General features: G+C 39.9%; 2 protein-coding genes across 2 annotated transcripts; both read left to right on the plus strand.

Moving 5' to 3' along the window:
• Positions 1–886: 886 nt before the first annotated feature.
• Positions 887–7,327, plus strand: LOC133982012 (DNA-binding protein RFX5-like). The gene is made up of 3 exons (XM_062420904.1): positions 887–1,260; positions 5,199–5,232; positions 7,194–7,327. The coding sequence occupies exons 1-3, from the start codon at positions 1,133–1,135 to the stop codon at positions 7,284–7,286; spliced, it is 255 nt and encodes an 84-aa protein (XP_062276888.1). The 5' UTR covers positions 887–1,132; the 3' UTR covers positions 7,287–7,327.
• A 371-nt stretch (positions 7,328–7,698) lies between these two features.
• On the plus strand, positions 7,699–17,040 carry LOC133982011 (DNA-binding protein RFX7). Its single transcript, XM_062420903.1, has 7 exons — positions 7,699–7,808; positions 7,901–8,023; positions 8,151–8,267; positions 9,465–9,549; positions 9,705–9,912; positions 10,404–10,699; positions 10,816–17,040. The coding sequence occupies exons 2-7, from the start codon at positions 7,914–7,916 to the stop codon at positions 14,170–14,172; spliced, it is 4,173 nt and encodes a 1,390-aa protein (XP_062276887.1). The 5' UTR covers positions 7,699–7,808; positions 7,901–7,913; the 3' UTR covers positions 14,173–17,040.
• The last annotated feature ends 740 nt before the right edge of the window (positions 17,041–17,780 follow it).

Below are 17,780 nucleotides of genomic sequence, written 5' to 3' on the forward strand. Positions count from 1 at the left end.
ATAAACATAAAGTAGAATTATCACCTTTTTGACAAAGTCAACAAAAATGACAATGAAAATCGCATAGCTGTTGTATTGGATTGCATTAAATTGCTCATGTGTTCTTAACAGTGTTACAATTACTGAGAAAAAATGTATCATTAAATGTATCATTAAATTACAGTTACTTATGAAAATGTTGAGGATTACAAAGGGTCTGAAGTCAGACCTTCAAGACTTTGCTCAGGAGTTTTTTCCTCGTGTTTTAATATTTAACATGTTACCGAATACATGTATTGCTGTTTTTAATTCTTTAAAATCTATATTTTTTATATTGTGTAAATCAATCATGACATGGACCTTATTTTGAACACACATGGGCTTAAATGGTGTCACAGTACCAATTAAGCCCATGTCAGACTTTTGACTTTTTTCATCAAATACCTTTATTTTATATTCCAAAATCTACATGAACTAATGAATACATTTTCAAATGAGAGACAAATCTTGCTTTATAAGAAATGATCTCCCTTAAAAGTCATGCTAATATCCATGAAAAACATCTGTACTTAGATTTCAGTGGCCTTAACTTACCCTAACAGCTGAAAACATTCATTATAAAATTAGAAAAGTAATCAAAAAGTAATAAATTACATTACTTTGATTAAGTAGTTGAACTAGTTATATTACTTATTACATTTTAAATAGGGTAACTAATAATCTGTAACCTATTACATCAACCCCAGTTCCTACTGGAGTGGCCGGTGGCTTTTAACGTTTACTGTTATGCTTTTTATTTTGAAGGCGGCCCCTGCTGAACTTCCGGCCGCGCGTGCTACCTGTGTGCAACCTGACGCACGGAGCTCGTCTGTAGCTGCTGCAGGCGTGCTATTTGCGGCAGCGGAGAGACCTCTGCGAAATGCCTTTTGTATGCCCTGGTGTTTTTTCTCTTTCTTTTTCTTTTTTTTTTTTCCCTGTCCTCCTTGTGTCTCTGTGTTTCGGGTCAGCTCCCAGTGTTTGTAGCCATGCTCTGTGGAGGATTCAGTGGGCTGTCCTAGCTGCCTGAGCCGCTCCAGCAGCGGTGGGTCCGGTGCAGTGCACAGCCGGGGATGAGGCCTACTTGTTAAAGCTCCCCCACCACCCCTCCATCGTGATGGCTGATGATCAACAACAACCTGGTCAGAAGCCTGCCTCGGGATTAGGCTCTCTTCCAGCGCTGGTCCCGGGTCTCCAGGGCCCCGAGGCCAACGCGTTACAGTTCAAAATCAAGAATTCAATTTGGTAAGGATGCAAACGATCCTGCAAGCTGCCACACTGCCCCTTCTCGCTAGCCTCATAATTAGCGTCTTTTAGCAGGGAGGCAGAGAGCTGCACAAAGAGTGCACGGCAACATGCGGATATTTACCTGAAATGCGACAGCGGCGAGCAAAGCCACGCTACCCGGTGTCCGGTTTGTGCGTTAATAACACGGTAATGTCCCGGTACGTGCAGAATAAGCAGCTCCAATCATTAGCACCAAGCCACAGGAGGCCATGTTATAGATGACACCCAGTCACCCAGTGGTGCTGATGCTCATGATGACAGGTGTCAAACCACAGCTGCTCCACACCTCTGTAATAATAATAATAATAATAATATGTATTATTATTATAGTGCAATGTGTGTCTAATTAGTTTTTAATTAATATTTCGTTATTAATTATTGGTTTCAGGATCAGTGTAGTTGCCACAGTGCTCGTTTTATATGTAGGGCTGGGTGATATATATGTCAGTGTATTGATATCATGATGTAAGACGTCAGGTATCGTCAGCGATATTGGATACAGTAATATCGCGATATGGTGTTGTCTTCTCCTGGTTTTAAAAGCTGCATTATTGTAAATGTATGTCATTTTCTGAACTAGCCAGACTGTTAAAGCTGTTCTACTATAGTGTGATGTGTGTCTATTAGTTTTTTTTATTTTGTTTTGTTTTGTTTAGTTGCCACAGTGGGTTTGCTCATGATCAATTAGTTATTAGTTTCAGGATATATATATATATATATATATATATGTCAATGTATGGATATCATGATATGAGACTAGATACTGGCATATTGGATAGAAAAACTAGAGCCAGACCGATATAATGGTCAGCCGAAATTGGCCTATCACAAATATATCGGCATCAGTGTATAGGGTTAGGATTGTCCGATATTCATCGATATTTATTAAAAGTTTTTTAAGGCAGCATTTTATTTATATTTGATCCTCTTTTATATTTCAAGTTTAATATATACGTATATGTGTTTTTTTGTTGTTGTATGTGTTTTATCATCTATAGGAATTTATAATTATTACATTTCCAGGGAAGTTTACTGTTTCACTGCACTGTGTTTATAGTTAAACTGTAAAAAAGTGTTTGATAACCACATTGCAAAAAATGTGCGTTTTGTACATATTTTGTATATATGAGATTATAGGCCGATATAATATAGAATTATTGGTATATCTAATATATAATTTTATTACTCCTTAATATCGGTATCAACCCCAAAAATCCAGTATCAGTCAGGCCCTAATAGTAGCCAAGTCCTAATTTCAAGGGTTTTTTGTAATTATAATATAGGGGGTATTTGTCAGGGGCAATATTTTAGAAGTTCAGTAACCCCTCCTCGTGGTCGACCAAATTGACTAAAACTAAAAAACGATCTCTGTGTTTTTATTATATTTTAGATAGTTTTGTAAGTTCACAACATCGTTTTGTTTTTTAAAGTGCTGTTTTTATTTTTATGTCAGTTAACTAAAATGTTTTTTCGTACCAATATTTAGTTTTTTGTTTTGTTTTAGTTAACCATAATAACCCTGCTTTCCATACACACACACACACACACACACACACACACACACACACACACACACACACACACACACACAGACACATACTGCTTTACTACTAGTAGTATTTAAAGATGTGGATGATATGAAAGTGAAAACGTGTTATTTACTACGGTCTCAGAAGGTATTCAGACAATTTGTGTGTGGTTTTTTTTTCCATTACCGTGCAGTTAAAGTAGGTTAAAATATACAAGACAACCTGACATTTTTTTTATCTATATCTTCTGACTTATCATGATACACCCTCACTTTTTGCACACTTAGCTGTGTTAAAGATGAATTCTTTTTAAATGGGTTACTTGTATCTTTTTTCGTGACAAATTTATACAGAATAACATGTTGTGACAAAGTGAAAACATATTTTAGAGGTTTTTTCAAATGTACTAAAAATGTAAAAAAACAAAATATCTTATTTAAATATGTATTCAGTATCTTTGCTAGTCTTAGCTGCATCAAAGGATGCACCTGCTGTGATTATTGTTGAGATATTTCCAGGGCGGTGGCCAAAATGATTTCTTATGTGCTGCATAGTACACTGTATACTACTTATTCACTCTTAACTTGTCATTTTCTTTTATATGTTTTTAACACTGTAGCACTTTGATATTCACTGCAAAGAAAAATGCAGTACAATTAAATGCATTTTTACTATTCCTGTACTCTTAATGAAAATTTTGCTTTTCCTACAGTTAAAATACATTTAAAATATCTGCTTTAAAATCTATTGAATGAAAATGTTCGGGTACTACTTCCTGTTATCATTTCCACTTTTTTTTTTTTTTTTTTTTTTACAGTAGTGAGACACTGTATGTGTCACTGGTACCACAAAATGATGATGACACAACAGCAGAAGTTTCCAAAATTTCAATTTACCGCTCAACATATATTAAACTATTGAGTGTCAATTTTAAAAGAAGTACTAGTGAGCGAGTGAAAGGGCGAATGATTCCAGACATAGCCTAGAACTTAATTGGACTTAAGTTGTGACAAAGTCAACTGATTGGATGTGATTTATACGGCACACATCTGTGTATGTGGGGTTTACACCATTCACAATGATTCCGAGCATCAAATCACGTTGAGACAAAGATGTAGGAAAGGATAAACAACCATTTCTAAAGGTTTTAATATTTGTTTGAAACCACTTTTCCTATAACTAGGTTTTGAACATATATGACTGCACCTCCAGAGTTTGCCAAAAAAAAGTATTTAAAGGTCTCTGAAAGGAAAAAAGAAGATCTGATGAGATGAAAATGTTAATATTTGGCCTGAACTCCAAGCTGTTATTCTGATATCAGTGTACCATCCCTACAGTCAAAACATGGTGATGATTGCAGCGTCATATATTGAGGAGGGATGAATGCCACCAAATACAGAGAGGTCCTTTAAGAGAAAACCTGTTCCAGAGAGCATTCAACTTCAGACCAGGTTGAGGGTTCACTTCTCAGCATCAGACGTACAGCAAACACAACACTGGAAAAGCTTTAGGATAAGTGTCCTTGAATGACCCGGTCAAAATCTGGACCTGAACCCTAAAAAACATCTGTGGAGAAACTTGAAGATGGTAGTTTAGACAACCATAAGAGGACTTGATGCTACAAATGCTGCCAAAATCTAGAGTCTAAACGCTACTTATGTTAGAGATTTCAGTTTTTTCACTTTGTCATTACGGGTTAGTGATCACCATTAAAGAACATTATATCCATTTTGAATTATACCTGTAACACAATCTAGTGTGCAAAAAGTGAAGGGTATGAATATTTTCCACAGTCACTGTATATCACGATATCTGAGCAGATTGTTTATGTCAACTGTTTATTTTTGGAAAAAAGCATCAGGACAATACAATTGTGCAGGGCTGCAACTAAGGATTATTTTCATTAGTATATTTTAAAATGAAAAAAGTGAATGTTGCCTCACATTTGAGAACATGTGAAAGTTTTGGGGTTTTTTTCTTGAAAAGTTACTTAAATGATTCACTCACTAAAAATTGTGCAATTCATTTTCTGTTGATCCAGTGTGTGATTAATTGTTTCATTGCTACATTTGTGGGTTATGGTTCAAGATATGAAGACATTCGTATTTTAAAAAGCAATTGGAAGAACATAAATTATAAATATGGATAACGTAGTGTGACCTGATGGTTCTGGCTTTAGTTTTCATATCTATAAAGACTCTTGCAAACATTTCCTTTTCATCATTTTTATAGCTTAAAAATCAAACAGCAAATCAGTTTGACCCAAACTAAATCAAACCAGACTTAAAGAAACTCCTGTGTGTAAGAAGGTTTTTTAAATTCAAGTCATATTAACATTTCTGTCTTTTGCTCTCTTTCTTTTTGTAGCAAATCTGTACAATCAAAAGTGGACAGCATATTGGTGAGTATCCACAATGTTAAAGAAGTGTTGTTTGATGAATGTTGTTTGTTGGATCATGAGATCAGGTGAGCAGCTTACTGTAGGTTTTGAAGAAGGAATATCTTCGACCCTGTTTACACTTGGTTTTAAAATGCATCGCGGGCAATAGGATCACAAATGGACAAACGTAAACAACCACCAAGACACATTGTGATCTGATTAATCAAACCACTGGTGTTCTGGGATGCACTGTTACTGAGTAAATTCATTTTCAATTACTTTCAGTGAGTGAAGCTTCCTCATATCAGTTCTCCTTTCAGGGTATTTTTTTAGTTGAATATACACTTGATTTCATTTTATCTGAGCTGAGCTTGTATCCAGCAACAAAGTCACATCAGAGACATCAAAGCTACATGAGAACGCTTTGTCTGTTCTTTTTGTCGCCTATAACAAATACAGTCTATTAATGTCTGTATTTTGTTGGCAGATTTAGTTCCTTTTAATGATAAGTCCTAGAAAAATATCCACTGTAAGACACCTCTGATGCTTATACATCAGGGATGGGGGGAAAGGATGATGACAGGGCTTGTTGAGTTTATTTCAGTATGTCTAAAAGATCCCCTTTACATCTGTCACATCTGGATAGTGGGTTAAAAATTAGGAAAACTTGACTCTACAATAATGTGAATATAATAGTGAGTACACAAAATAATACTCTAGCAATAATGATGTACAGGGATGGGTGATAAGGATACAATCTGTCACCATATCAACCATCAATTGTACATAATGATAGGGCTGGATGATATGGACAAAATCAAATATCATGATATTTTGACCAAATACCTCTATCGATATTGTGATAATTTTGTAGGGATGACTATTGGTGCTTTCACAAAATATTTACACAATGAGACTTTTGATAAATAACTTGACTGTAATGCAGCCTTTAAAAAACAGGAAAAGACAACAATTATGCCATATCAAGATATTACAGTATTTAGTCTCATATCCTGATATCGACATATTTTCTGGAAACTCAAGCAGTTATTTACATTTTTGGGTCAATCACTGAATTAAATGTCTAATAAATCAAGATAGGTTTACATTGTTGCATGGATACACAAATCTAAATTCAACATTACCATAAACCAATGGTGCACTAATACATCCAGAGATATTACCCCTGTATAAGCAGTGTGACAAAACATCTAATAGTTGACAAATTGTGTTAAAAAAATAAATACATTTTGATTTGACATATAAATCTTGCACACTGAGTATTTTTGGTTGCATTTAATGCATTTAATGATCCCATATTACAGCCTTGAATACTACAATTTAAATGTTAGGTCTGTGAATAGTGCAGTCACTGGTAGATTTTCACAAGAGTATTTATGTTTCTAAAACATTGAGACACTGTTGTGCGACTAGATATTTTTTATAAATGTAAATCTAACAATGTTTTGAAGAAAAAATCAATCAGGATACATGGTAATGCTGGGCGTAACGGCCAAAATAGGATTGAAGCGGTCGTTGCAAAAGACATGAATTAATTGTGCAAGCAGAGAAGGAGTCAGACAGGTAATTCACTCTGTGCTTGTAGCAATGGAGTGTAGTAAATAGCGTTTTCATTCACTGCTCATTGGCTGACAGATCTCACCTCATTCATTCAAGTATCGGTTCCCCTAGCAACAAAGCGGCAATTAGAAAAGAAGAGGTGAGATGAATCCATTCTTAGAAACCAAATGAAAAGCTGTTGGGGAGGAATTGGTAGTAAGATGGTTGTGTGTGAAACTCAAACCTGTGTAGTGTTATAAAAAAATAAAGCCTGATATAAGAGATTTCTGTTTTTGTTTAAGAATAATGTGAAAACTTTAAGCCATCAGACTGCATTTTAACCTTTTTTAATCTATTTTTTGAATGATTTTTTTTTTTTTTTTTTGGTGACCTTTGTTCTCTCTTATGTTTTGTCTTTACAGCAAGATGTTGAGAAGTTTACAGACATCGAAAAACTCTACCTCTACCTTAAGTTGCCTTCTGGTCCCAGCAGTGGCAATGATAAAAGGTATTGATCTTCGGCTATTTCTCACAGACACACACACACACACACACACACACACTTAAGTTTTCCACTTTTCTCCTTGGCGTTTCTTTCCTTTTTCTTTTTTTTTTCTTTGTCTTGCACACACACGGCTGCTTTGTTGTGGCTCTCATTACATTTTTTTTGGCACTGTTGTCTCATTGCTTGTCAAAAACGACCCACTTGCTACTTCACAGAAACAATTTCAGCTGATAGCTTCTTAAAAAAAAAAAAAAATTACAATTCTCAAGCCTTTTGTTTTATTTTGCTTTGTGATATTTTTCGGGGGGTTGTGTTTTGTTTTTATTTTTTTGCCTCGTGTGAAAGTATCACTCTTTCATTTCAGCTGTATGATTGATTATCATTATGAAGCAAAACACTGATCTATGTAGATTTTTGCTATACCTAGCTGTCTGTGTTTCATTTGTTTCCCCATATCTATTCATCACCCCAACCCCCCAATTCTGCCCATTTGGACTGAGAATGAGAGGGGGTCCTCCACTCCTGGATTATGGTATTAAAGTTTCTGTATTAACAAGAAATGATGAGTACCAGTCGAGGACAATGCCCAGTGACCGGATTTCTTTTTCTCATGCACCTTCACAGTGATCAGAGTTCCATGTCGTCAAGCCGTACTCAACAGATGTATGCATTCAACTGGATACGAAATCACCTAGAGGAGCATCCAGAGACTTCCCTCCCAAAGCAAGAGGTGTATGATGAATACAAGTAAGTGTGGGGGCCACCAGGGGAGGTGAAGGGTAACAGAAGAAGGGGACATTATTGTTTTTATACACGTGCGACCTGCTGATATATGCTTAAACGTAGTCTCATGAGGGATTCTCTTCTTTTGCAGGAGCTATTGTGACAATCTTGGCTATAATCCACTGAGTGCAGCAGACTTTGGAAAGATCATGAAGAATGTCTTTCCTAACATGAAGGCACGTCGACTGGGCATGAGGGGCAAATCCAAATATCCTTTAATTCTGACAAACCTCTCATCAAGTCTTTGTCTTTGTTCATATGTCTGGTTGATTCAGTTTGGTTGATTGCATCAATGTGGTGGGCTTATTCAGGTGCTAAGATCTGAACAGACATTGTGTACTGTTTACTGTACTGTTTAATTTTTATGAAGGACTATTTTAACAGCCAACAACAGGAAGAATGATTACAGCAAGAAAAACCTGTTTCATGATCTTTAAGGCACCTGACTGTTGTTTCAAGACAGCCTTAAACAAATTGTGAACCTTTCCTTTTAATATTCCAGTTGACACAATCATATCAATCATAACAATTATTTTCACATATTTATTTCTGTTAATATATTTTTTGTTTTTTACTTTCAAATCGAAAACCGTACAGACATTTGAGTCTTTGTAATAGCATTCAATAACCCACTCATTTTTCAAGGTGTTAAAAAGGTGTTAAATCCCATTATTAGGAATGTCAGGGTGCATGTTTATCACTTTGGGGCACATATGAGGAATATCGCAGTGAGAAATCTAACCCCCTTTAAATACAGTACATTTTTTGACAAAGTACAGTATTAATGAGAGATACACTGATAAATGAACCCGGCTCGATATCAGCTGATTTAAGCTTATTGCAGATATATCTATATGTATGTGCCAGCTGAAAAGAAACTGCAGCACACAAATGTTAAATGTAGGTGTGAGGTCTTATAGAAAGAGTGTGTCCATTACATAGTTTGTCCACCAGAGAGCACTCACGAGTTAATCTTTAAAATGCTCTGTATGGGCTCGATCACATTTTTTTATTTAAAGAAAAGAAAAAAATGGGATCAGTGACAAGATACTGGACAATATTTTGTTGTCTGGGTTTTATACTTTCTTATACTAAAGAAAGAAAGAAGTTGTTTTAGAGGCAGTTTGAAACCACGTCATATTGTGGTAAGTTCATCTTTGAAAAGCTGTAAACCACTTTTGCCTAAAGATTGTTTCTGGCAGGTTATCAGAGCCAACAGTCAGAAAACCATGCCACGAGTCTGAAAAATTGTTGTTTGGCTTTTGAGAGTGTTTTTTTTCTTTGAAGCAAAGACTAGCAGAGGAGAGATTACAGGCACAATTTCACAAAAGGATTTGTTGGGACAACATAAAACTATTTCTGTACTTACACTGATCATGTTTTAGAAACCTTAACTCCTTCTTACATACTGTTATAGCGGGTTAAGGAAGAAAGCTTTTGTTCACATGCCGTCCTTACCCAACCTGGATCTGCAGAAATCTGGTGATGGGGTGAGTTAGATTTAATTAATTTTTATTAATGATTTAATTTATATTTATTTATTTTTAGATGACTAAAAAGTATATTCTGTTTGTAGTTTGATATAGATGTCTTTTAAAGCTTCTGAGTGCTCATGTGCCTGCTGCTCTGCTCTGTCTGACTGTAGTGTGAGCTGATGGAGGCGTCAGGCCAGTCCCCGAGCGCCGAAGACGAAATGCGATCTGCAGCCTGCGGTCTGGTGTGTGAGTGGGCCCAGAAGGTCCTGAGTCGTCAGTTTGACCACGTGGAGGATCTGGCGCGCTTTCTGCTCAATAGTCACTACATTGGTACTAAGTCCATGGCTGCGCTCACTGTTATGACGGGAACACCCACAGGTAAAGACGTCCTCTGGTCTACCGGTGTGGTAGTTTTACCGTTGTGTGTTTTGTGAAGTCATGTTTTAACCACCCTCATTAAGTCATTGGCGCCAAAATCGTTGAGAGAAAAACCACAGTTGTGTATCAGAGAGAAGTTCCTGTTTTCAACGTTTTCTAAGCGGGCTTGAACCTCGATCTCTGTACACTGAATATTCAAGATGTTCAACAATGTATTAACAAAATAGGATGAAATTTAGGGCTGTGGTTTAAATATAATCATATATATTACCAACAATTATGCATATCACAATATGGGCTAGACATTTAAATTTTAAACCTTTTCCAGGTTTAGAGTACTGTTAATACTGTTGAAACTGTACATAACCATTTTCTTACCTATTATTGGCAAAGACCTACTCAAACTGCTGCTCTATGCTTAGTTTACATGATTCTCATAGATTTGCAGTGTGTGTCCGCGTTAACACTTTGAATTTTTCCTCTCTCGCCAGGAATGAAGACACCAACTCCAGCTTCAGCGTTCGTGCCCACAGCTGAGGCAAACTCTTTCCAGCCCCAGGTGAAGACCCTGCCCTCTCCCTCTGTTGATGCAAAGCAGCAACTGCAGCGCAAGATCCAGAAGAAGCAGCAGGAGCAGAAGCTCCACTCACCCTTACCCATTGAGGCCCAGGTCAAGAGAACGGAGGCCAGTACTCCCGGTCCTACCATCCCCTGTGGAAGCCCTGCTCTGCTCTCCCCTCAGCCCACCATAGGCATTGTAGTAGCAGCTGTTCCCAGCCCTGTCACGGTATGTAGCTTTGTAATAAAGATACAGAACTTTCCCCAATCTTGAATTGTATTCAGATTTGTTATTGATGAATGTGACTAATTGTGATGTTGTGTTTTCGCTGTTTTTTCTCCCAGGTACAGAGAAGCAGGCAGTTAATGACCTCGCCCAGCCCTGTGGGGACAGCAGAGGGGAAAGTGTTGCCTGTGAACTTCCAAGTGGTGACTCAATCTCTTAAACAGTCCCCCAAAGGTCCCCAGAATATCTCAGCTAGTCCAGTGGGTGACCGGCTGGCACGACACGGTACCCGGTACGCTCAGATCCTGCCCAAGCCCTCTGCCACCAGTGCCATCACGCTGCGCTCACCCCCCACCCTGCTCATCACCAACAGCCCCATAAAAACTGTGATGCCTACTAACCACGTCAGCTCAGTCAATGTGGTGAAGATGACGGCCATCGCTCTGGCTCCAAGCAGCAGCACCACGACCGTGCGACCTGCCTCGGCGGGTCTGAGTACCATTGCTGCTTCAGACGATTCACTGCATTTACACAGTGTGAGCTCAGCTGCCATTCAGTCTCCTGCATTCAGACCCAGCGCTCCAGTCTCCACCCTTTCCCTTTCCCTCTGCACTGACACCAAAGTGGTGTCAGAAGCTGGAAATGACAATAACCCCACCGCTGGCGCAGAGAAAACTGCTGTCGGCGCCAAAGAGGACAGAGTGGCTAAGTTCAGGGCTGCCAGTGAGCCAAGCTTCCTGGTCAAGTGTTCTCCGGGACCAGACAAAGCAGCAAGGGTAAAAAATGATCCCACATCCCCTCCCACGTCAATAGCTGTAGCTGGGACTCAGGACCGCAATAACAGTAACTGCCATGACAGTACTTTGTACTTGACTGTTGATAATCAGAGCTCCAATGGCAACACATTATCCAGTGGCCCCGCCACTGTTACCCCAACATCGAAAGATCACTGCACAGACGCCAAGAGCCCCAGGAAGCGCACTGTCCCTGCCGGGGAGTCCCATGTGATTCCTGTGAAGAGGGTGTTTATCTCCCAGCAGCCACTGGCTATAATTGACAATCCCAAACCTGGAGTCAGTGCTGCAGTGAAGAGGATCCCCCGACCGGGAACTCCCGCCAGACCAGAGAGCGCCCCCTGCAAAGTGACTGTGAAACACACCTCCATAGGGCCCACACAGATCCTTGCACTCTCTGACTCGCCCATCACACACACTGAGGGCTCCCAGACTGTTGTCAAACCCCAGGCCTTGGTAGTGAAACATGAAGGCCACTCCCTCATCACTGACACCAGCACTGGAGCAGCTGGAAACAACACATCCGATCAGGCGCTGCTACAGCAGATCACTGGAGACCCTCGTGCCATACCAGCCAACTCAGGAGCACACGAAGCCTCTGTGATGAGTAACTTAAAGAGCACAATATGGGAGGAGGGACAGCTTGATGAGCTTCGGAAGCAGGCGTTTGCTCAGCAGATGCCAGCTGAACACAAACAAACCCCTACAGACCAACTTTCCATTATAGCTCAACCCCCCGAGACCTCAGGCCAACTCACCCTCACACAGGAGATGGTTGACTTTGCAGGTTCTCAACCCAACATGGATTACTTCCCATTCAATGATGACGACATGACCCAAGACAGCATCGTAGAAGAGCTTGTACAAATGGAGGAGCAGATGAAGCTGAAGGGTCTGTTTAGTAGTTGCGTTGACGTGTCTCTACAAGGCCAGTCAGCCAACAATCAAGGCTCTATCCTCAATGCTCACCAGGCCGGCACTGCCTTCTATCACTCGGCCCACAGCAGCACCACTCCCGTCCAAACTCCCACTCCAACACCGACACCAACCCCGACACCCACCCCCACCTCTGAAATGACACTTGGGCACAGCCTGACAAGAGAGAGCCCCTGTTCTCGCATGGCTCCCATCACTCCTGTGGATGGAGCCATGGGTCGCCACACCCCCATCAGTACGCCACTGTCCAACTGCAGCAGCAGCGTCCCCCCGAGCCCGGTGGAGTGCAGGAACCCTTTTGCGTTCACTCCCATTAACTCGAGCATCACAGGTTATCATGACGCCAGTATTGTCTCCAGCAGCCCAGTCAAGCCCATGCAAAGGCCCATGGCAACGCACCCTGACAAGGCCAAACTGGAGTGGATCAACAACCGCTATAACAGCACCTCTGGAGGTCCCTTGTCCAACCATAGCATCGGTATTCTGCCCAGCTATCAAGACCTGGTAGATGACCAGTTTCGCAAGCCACATGCATTTGCAATTCCCGGCCAGTCATTTCAGGCCCAGCCAAGACAGGATGCCACTCACTTTGGCCGTTTGACGCCCATTTCTCCGGTGCAGCAACAGCAGCAGCAGCAGCTGGTAACAGGGGTGACTACTCCCACTAAACAGGAGAGCTTTGCTGTGCCTGCACCATTAGACAACAAGGCTTCAACGTCATCCACATCCAGTACTTTCCGTTGCCGCAGTGTTAGCCCTGCAGTGCGCCAGAGGAACTTCAGCGGTAACACCGGCCCTCCAACAACCACCACTAACACCACCACCACCACCCGAGCCGTCGTCTCGCCCTTTAACTCCCCCATCACCTCTGAGGTGCTCAGCATCCTTTCTAACAGCCAGACAGTCAGCTCTGTCCACAGCATGGTCCAGCGTAGCCAGTCTGTGCCTCTGAACATCATGATGCAGAGTGAAATGCTGCCTGTGCAGGGTCCGAGCAACACCGCCAAAATCACCAATGTTCTTCTCAGTAAGATGGAGGCTGACGGGGATGACTCTGTCCGTGGCCTGGGGATAAACAACCTCCCCTCTAACTACACGGCCCGTATGAACCTCACACAGATCCTGGAGACAACTCCTGGCTTCGCTGGAGGAACTCCCCACCAGACTCAGCTGCCTGTCAGCTCCAGCCCTGCTGCCTTCGAGCTCCAGCAGCATGGCTACCTCACCACTGGCAGTGGAGAAACTGTGACTTTCTCCACTGGGGACAGCCAAGCACAAGCAGGTACTGGTGAGCAAGACCAGCAGCAACAGCAGCAGCTCCAGGAGAATCCTGTGCAGACACAACCGCAGCTCCTCCTCCAGAGCACACAGCAGCAGGAGGTGGAGGACGAGCAGCAACAGCTGGATTTCAACAACACTGTCAAGGACTTGTTGGGGGACGATGGCCTCAACCCCAGCTCCCAGTTGGTCGGTCAGGTAGCTTCGGAGCTCAACGCTGTGGCATCCGACTTCTCGAACGACATCAGACTGACCTCAGATCTGTCCAGTAGCATCACTGACCTTAACACATTGGACACCAATCTGCTGTTTGATCCGAATCAACAGCAGGAACAATATGAAGACTCAACACTGGAAGAACTGAAAAACGACCCGCTTTTTCAGCAGATATGCAGTGATACTGTGAACTCTGGTTTTGACTGGCTAGAAAGCAAAGACCAGCCTACTACAGTGGAGATGCTGGGCTAGTGTTATCTTTTCTTCTGTATGATTTCTGTTCTGTGTTGTTTGTTTGGTGCGTATGTAGTATATCTGTTTTTAAACTCTAGTTTGTTGGGATTTGTCTGGACTTTGCCATTTGTTCTGTTAAAAGTGCCAGGCTTACCAGAAAATCTCTCCTACTGACGTTGAGTTACTTCTCTCCTTTTTCATTTGTCACCCAGAGTTTCAGTACTTAACCACTTTTCTCCCTCATCTGAAATCAGAAACGTAAGCATTTCAAGTAAAAAGTGTGAGTTCTTGGTGGCAGCATGCACTTACAAAGATCAGATTTGTATGGTATGAACATAAAGAGAAACAGCATCTTCCATGTTATAACCAATCAATAATGCAATATTTGTATTTAATGAACACATAATGAAAGTGAGATAGGTAGAAAATTTGGCACAAAAGACTTCACCAAAAAAAAAAAACATATGCTGTTGTACTATTTTCAGTGTGTGCAGTTCAAGTTCAACCAAATGGAGACAACATTGGGATTGCAGTATATGCACATAATAGTTGTAGGACATTTGCCTGCCATATCTGAATATTAAAAAGGGTAGCATCCTATGCTACCAGGTGCTGAATTTATGACATAATCTTTATACTTTATCATATACCAAATCAGTGGAAAACTGATTCACATCTGAGCATTGTTCAAGAGTGAAATTTTCTTAAAGCCTATACTTCTTGTACTGTTTAATATCTTATAAAGGGAGTAGATGAATCAGTAGGGAGAAGATGGGAATTCAGGCCACTTTGTGGACTATACATTGAAAGGAATCAACAACTTGGCTGCCTTATTCCTTAAGTCCAAGGCCTTATGCCATCTTTAGAGAGACTGTATATAGTATAATGTTAAGATATCTTCAGAACCATCCAGAGCTTCATCATATCAAGGCAGCTGTTACTCTGATATTTTCAGTACTATTTCTTATTCTGTTTTTGTTTTGCAGTGTTACAGTATAGATGAGTATTGTATAGGCTAACGACTACACTGTGTGTGCCCTTATCAGTGATGGATTTAAAGGAATTTGATATGCTGTCATTTCATGAAAACCATGGCAGGCACACTTTCAGTCATGAGATTTGATTTTTTTGTTTTGGCATGCTATACTCCCAGTTTGGATAAGAATATCAATGGTATGGAGAAGGCTTAGTTACACAGAAGGCCAGAGGCTGAAATGTAAGTTTCGATGTCACCTTGAGATCAAGAGGAAATGAAATTATTATGTTTGTGGGGATCCAGCCTTATTTCCATACCAAAGATGATCTGTTTGAATACCATAAGAGATTAATACACATAGACACTCTTAGTAAACATTAACAACAACGGGAAACAGGCAGCCTCGGAGATATAAAAGAGTTTTATTGCATTTGAGGAAAAGGATTAAGTTGCATAAATCTTATGTACAGTATGTAAATTTGTGAAATGGTCACTGTCCTATGTTTTATAGGTAACCATGGACCTGAAAGCATGTTGAAACCATCACTGCTAGCCAGGTAGGCTATGTGATACAGTAGGATGCTTGCTTGAGTTTTTGGCTATTGTCAATGTTGTATAAGTCATGTTTAAGCTCCATCTGTAAATAGGATAGATACATAGAGATTTGATGTATCAAGACACTATATTATGGCCATTATTCTAGCTAAGTATGTGCCATTTAAAAGAAAAAAAAGCTTAACAGATCTATAGTCGGCAAGATACTGTATGTTGTGTGTTACATTTCTGGCTCAATGTGTCGTAAAAGTAATGCTGTCTGGTCTCGCTTGCTGATTTTTATTTTACTTTTTTCTATTCAAAGATAATAGGTCTCTGCAGTTGCAGAAGTGATGTGTGCTTTGAGCAGGATCAATAGCATGGTATATTGAGAAAAAAAAAGTTGTGATACTGTTAGCTGGTTGCAAACATCTCTGTGACAGACATTGTGCTCAAAGCCTTTCAGCAGACACTGGAAAAAATCAATTACTCATGTTTCAACAAACTTTGGAGGTTCACATTATTGCACTAAATTTTTATGACACATGGCTTTGCCACATCTTTATGGACAAATGTAATGATGGATGCCCGCAAAAAAAAGAAAAAAAATATTTTTTATGACAAGATGAGTAAAGAAATTAACTGAATTGTCAGAAAATGACTAATTGTCTTGTAGCAAAATGTGCATTAATCTCAGTGAGATACACATTTCTTACTCATTCTCATACATGAGAATATAAAGCATTGAGGGAAAAAAAAGTTAAAATAACCTTTTAAAACCTACATGCTCATTATGTTGATAAATGATTGTACGCACGCATGTGTGATGACTTCTGTTGTACTTTGTATTCTTGGTAAACCACTGTCTTCTGTGATTTGGGCAGGTTCTGTTAACCAGACTGGCAGTGCTAGTTTCATGAGTTACATTACTTTTTATTGTGTGCTGTTTACTAAGTTAATGTTGTTCTATATGTTCTGTTGATGACTGTTTTTCTGTCAATTTTACATATGACTTATTTTGCAAAAATGCATTCGTGAAGAAATTTTACATTTTCTCTTAATTTTTTTCTTTAACAATAAGGCACTGATATTTGAATTTGAATGAAGGAAATGCACCTCTTATGAGTACAGGAGCTCCATCAAGCAGTGACTCTGATTCTTTACCTTTGACTGACCCAGAACCAACTCTGTTTGACTATCTTGTCCATTTCTACCAGTAGAAGAAAAAAACCCTCCTCTGTGATGTTGTCTGGTGTACTGCTTAATGTACAGTAGCTTGTTAATATTGCAAACGCGTTGTTTCTTTTTTCAATGGAAAGTACTCACTGGTGAGATTTTTAAAGTGGTTTTAAAAGCCAATAAACTTTTTTAAAGAATGTTCTTGTGTGTTTCAGGGTGATTTTGTACTTTATTGCAGTAAATTTTAAAAATGTGTCAAATAACGAAACAGTCAATCTGCTGGACACGGTCATTGTAGTTGAATTAAGTCCTAGGAGACATTGTTAGTGTGATTAGTTGATTATAAACTGCACGTTTTTACATGAGGTGTCATCATCATAATAATTGTTATAATGTTGAAGGCCAAAGGGGATTTGTCTACAATAAACAAGTTACAAGACAAACTATCCCATGTATGACATCATGATATCGATTTTTGTACAAATGCTAATACTGATTTTTTTTTTCTTTTGGTCCATCACCACACACTTTTAATATTTTAACAGTGAAGTCCATGCAAAAGCAAAACCTTTCTATCCTGGTGACACACAAGGTTAGAGGTCTTCGGCTCTTCAAATGGCCTCTCAGGTCACCGGGGAGTGGCCTCTCCTAGAGACGAGCTCCGACCAATCACAGCCCGGTTTGCTGGTCCTCTGCTCTGCTTTCCCAGGGCCTCGTGATATTCATAACATGTTAACGACCTTAAGCCTATTGATCAAGGCCTAACCTTTAGCCATGTGGAGCCCGGTGGTAACCTCGACGCCCACACCACAACATTTGGCAACATGAGTCGACAGATTTCACAATGAACGTAAGATCACATGCCATTTTGTATACAACAAACTGATAGACAGAAATGTGAAACTAAAGGTAAAGTGAGGAAATAATACAGAAAACT

The sequence above is a fragment of the Scomber scombrus genome, chromosome 6 (genome assembly GCF_963691925.1).
Source record: "Scomber scombrus chromosome 6, fScoSco1.1, whole genome shotgun sequence".
Lineage (NCBI taxonomy): Eukaryota > Metazoa > Chordata > Actinopteri > Scombriformes > Scombridae > Scomber > Scomber scombrus.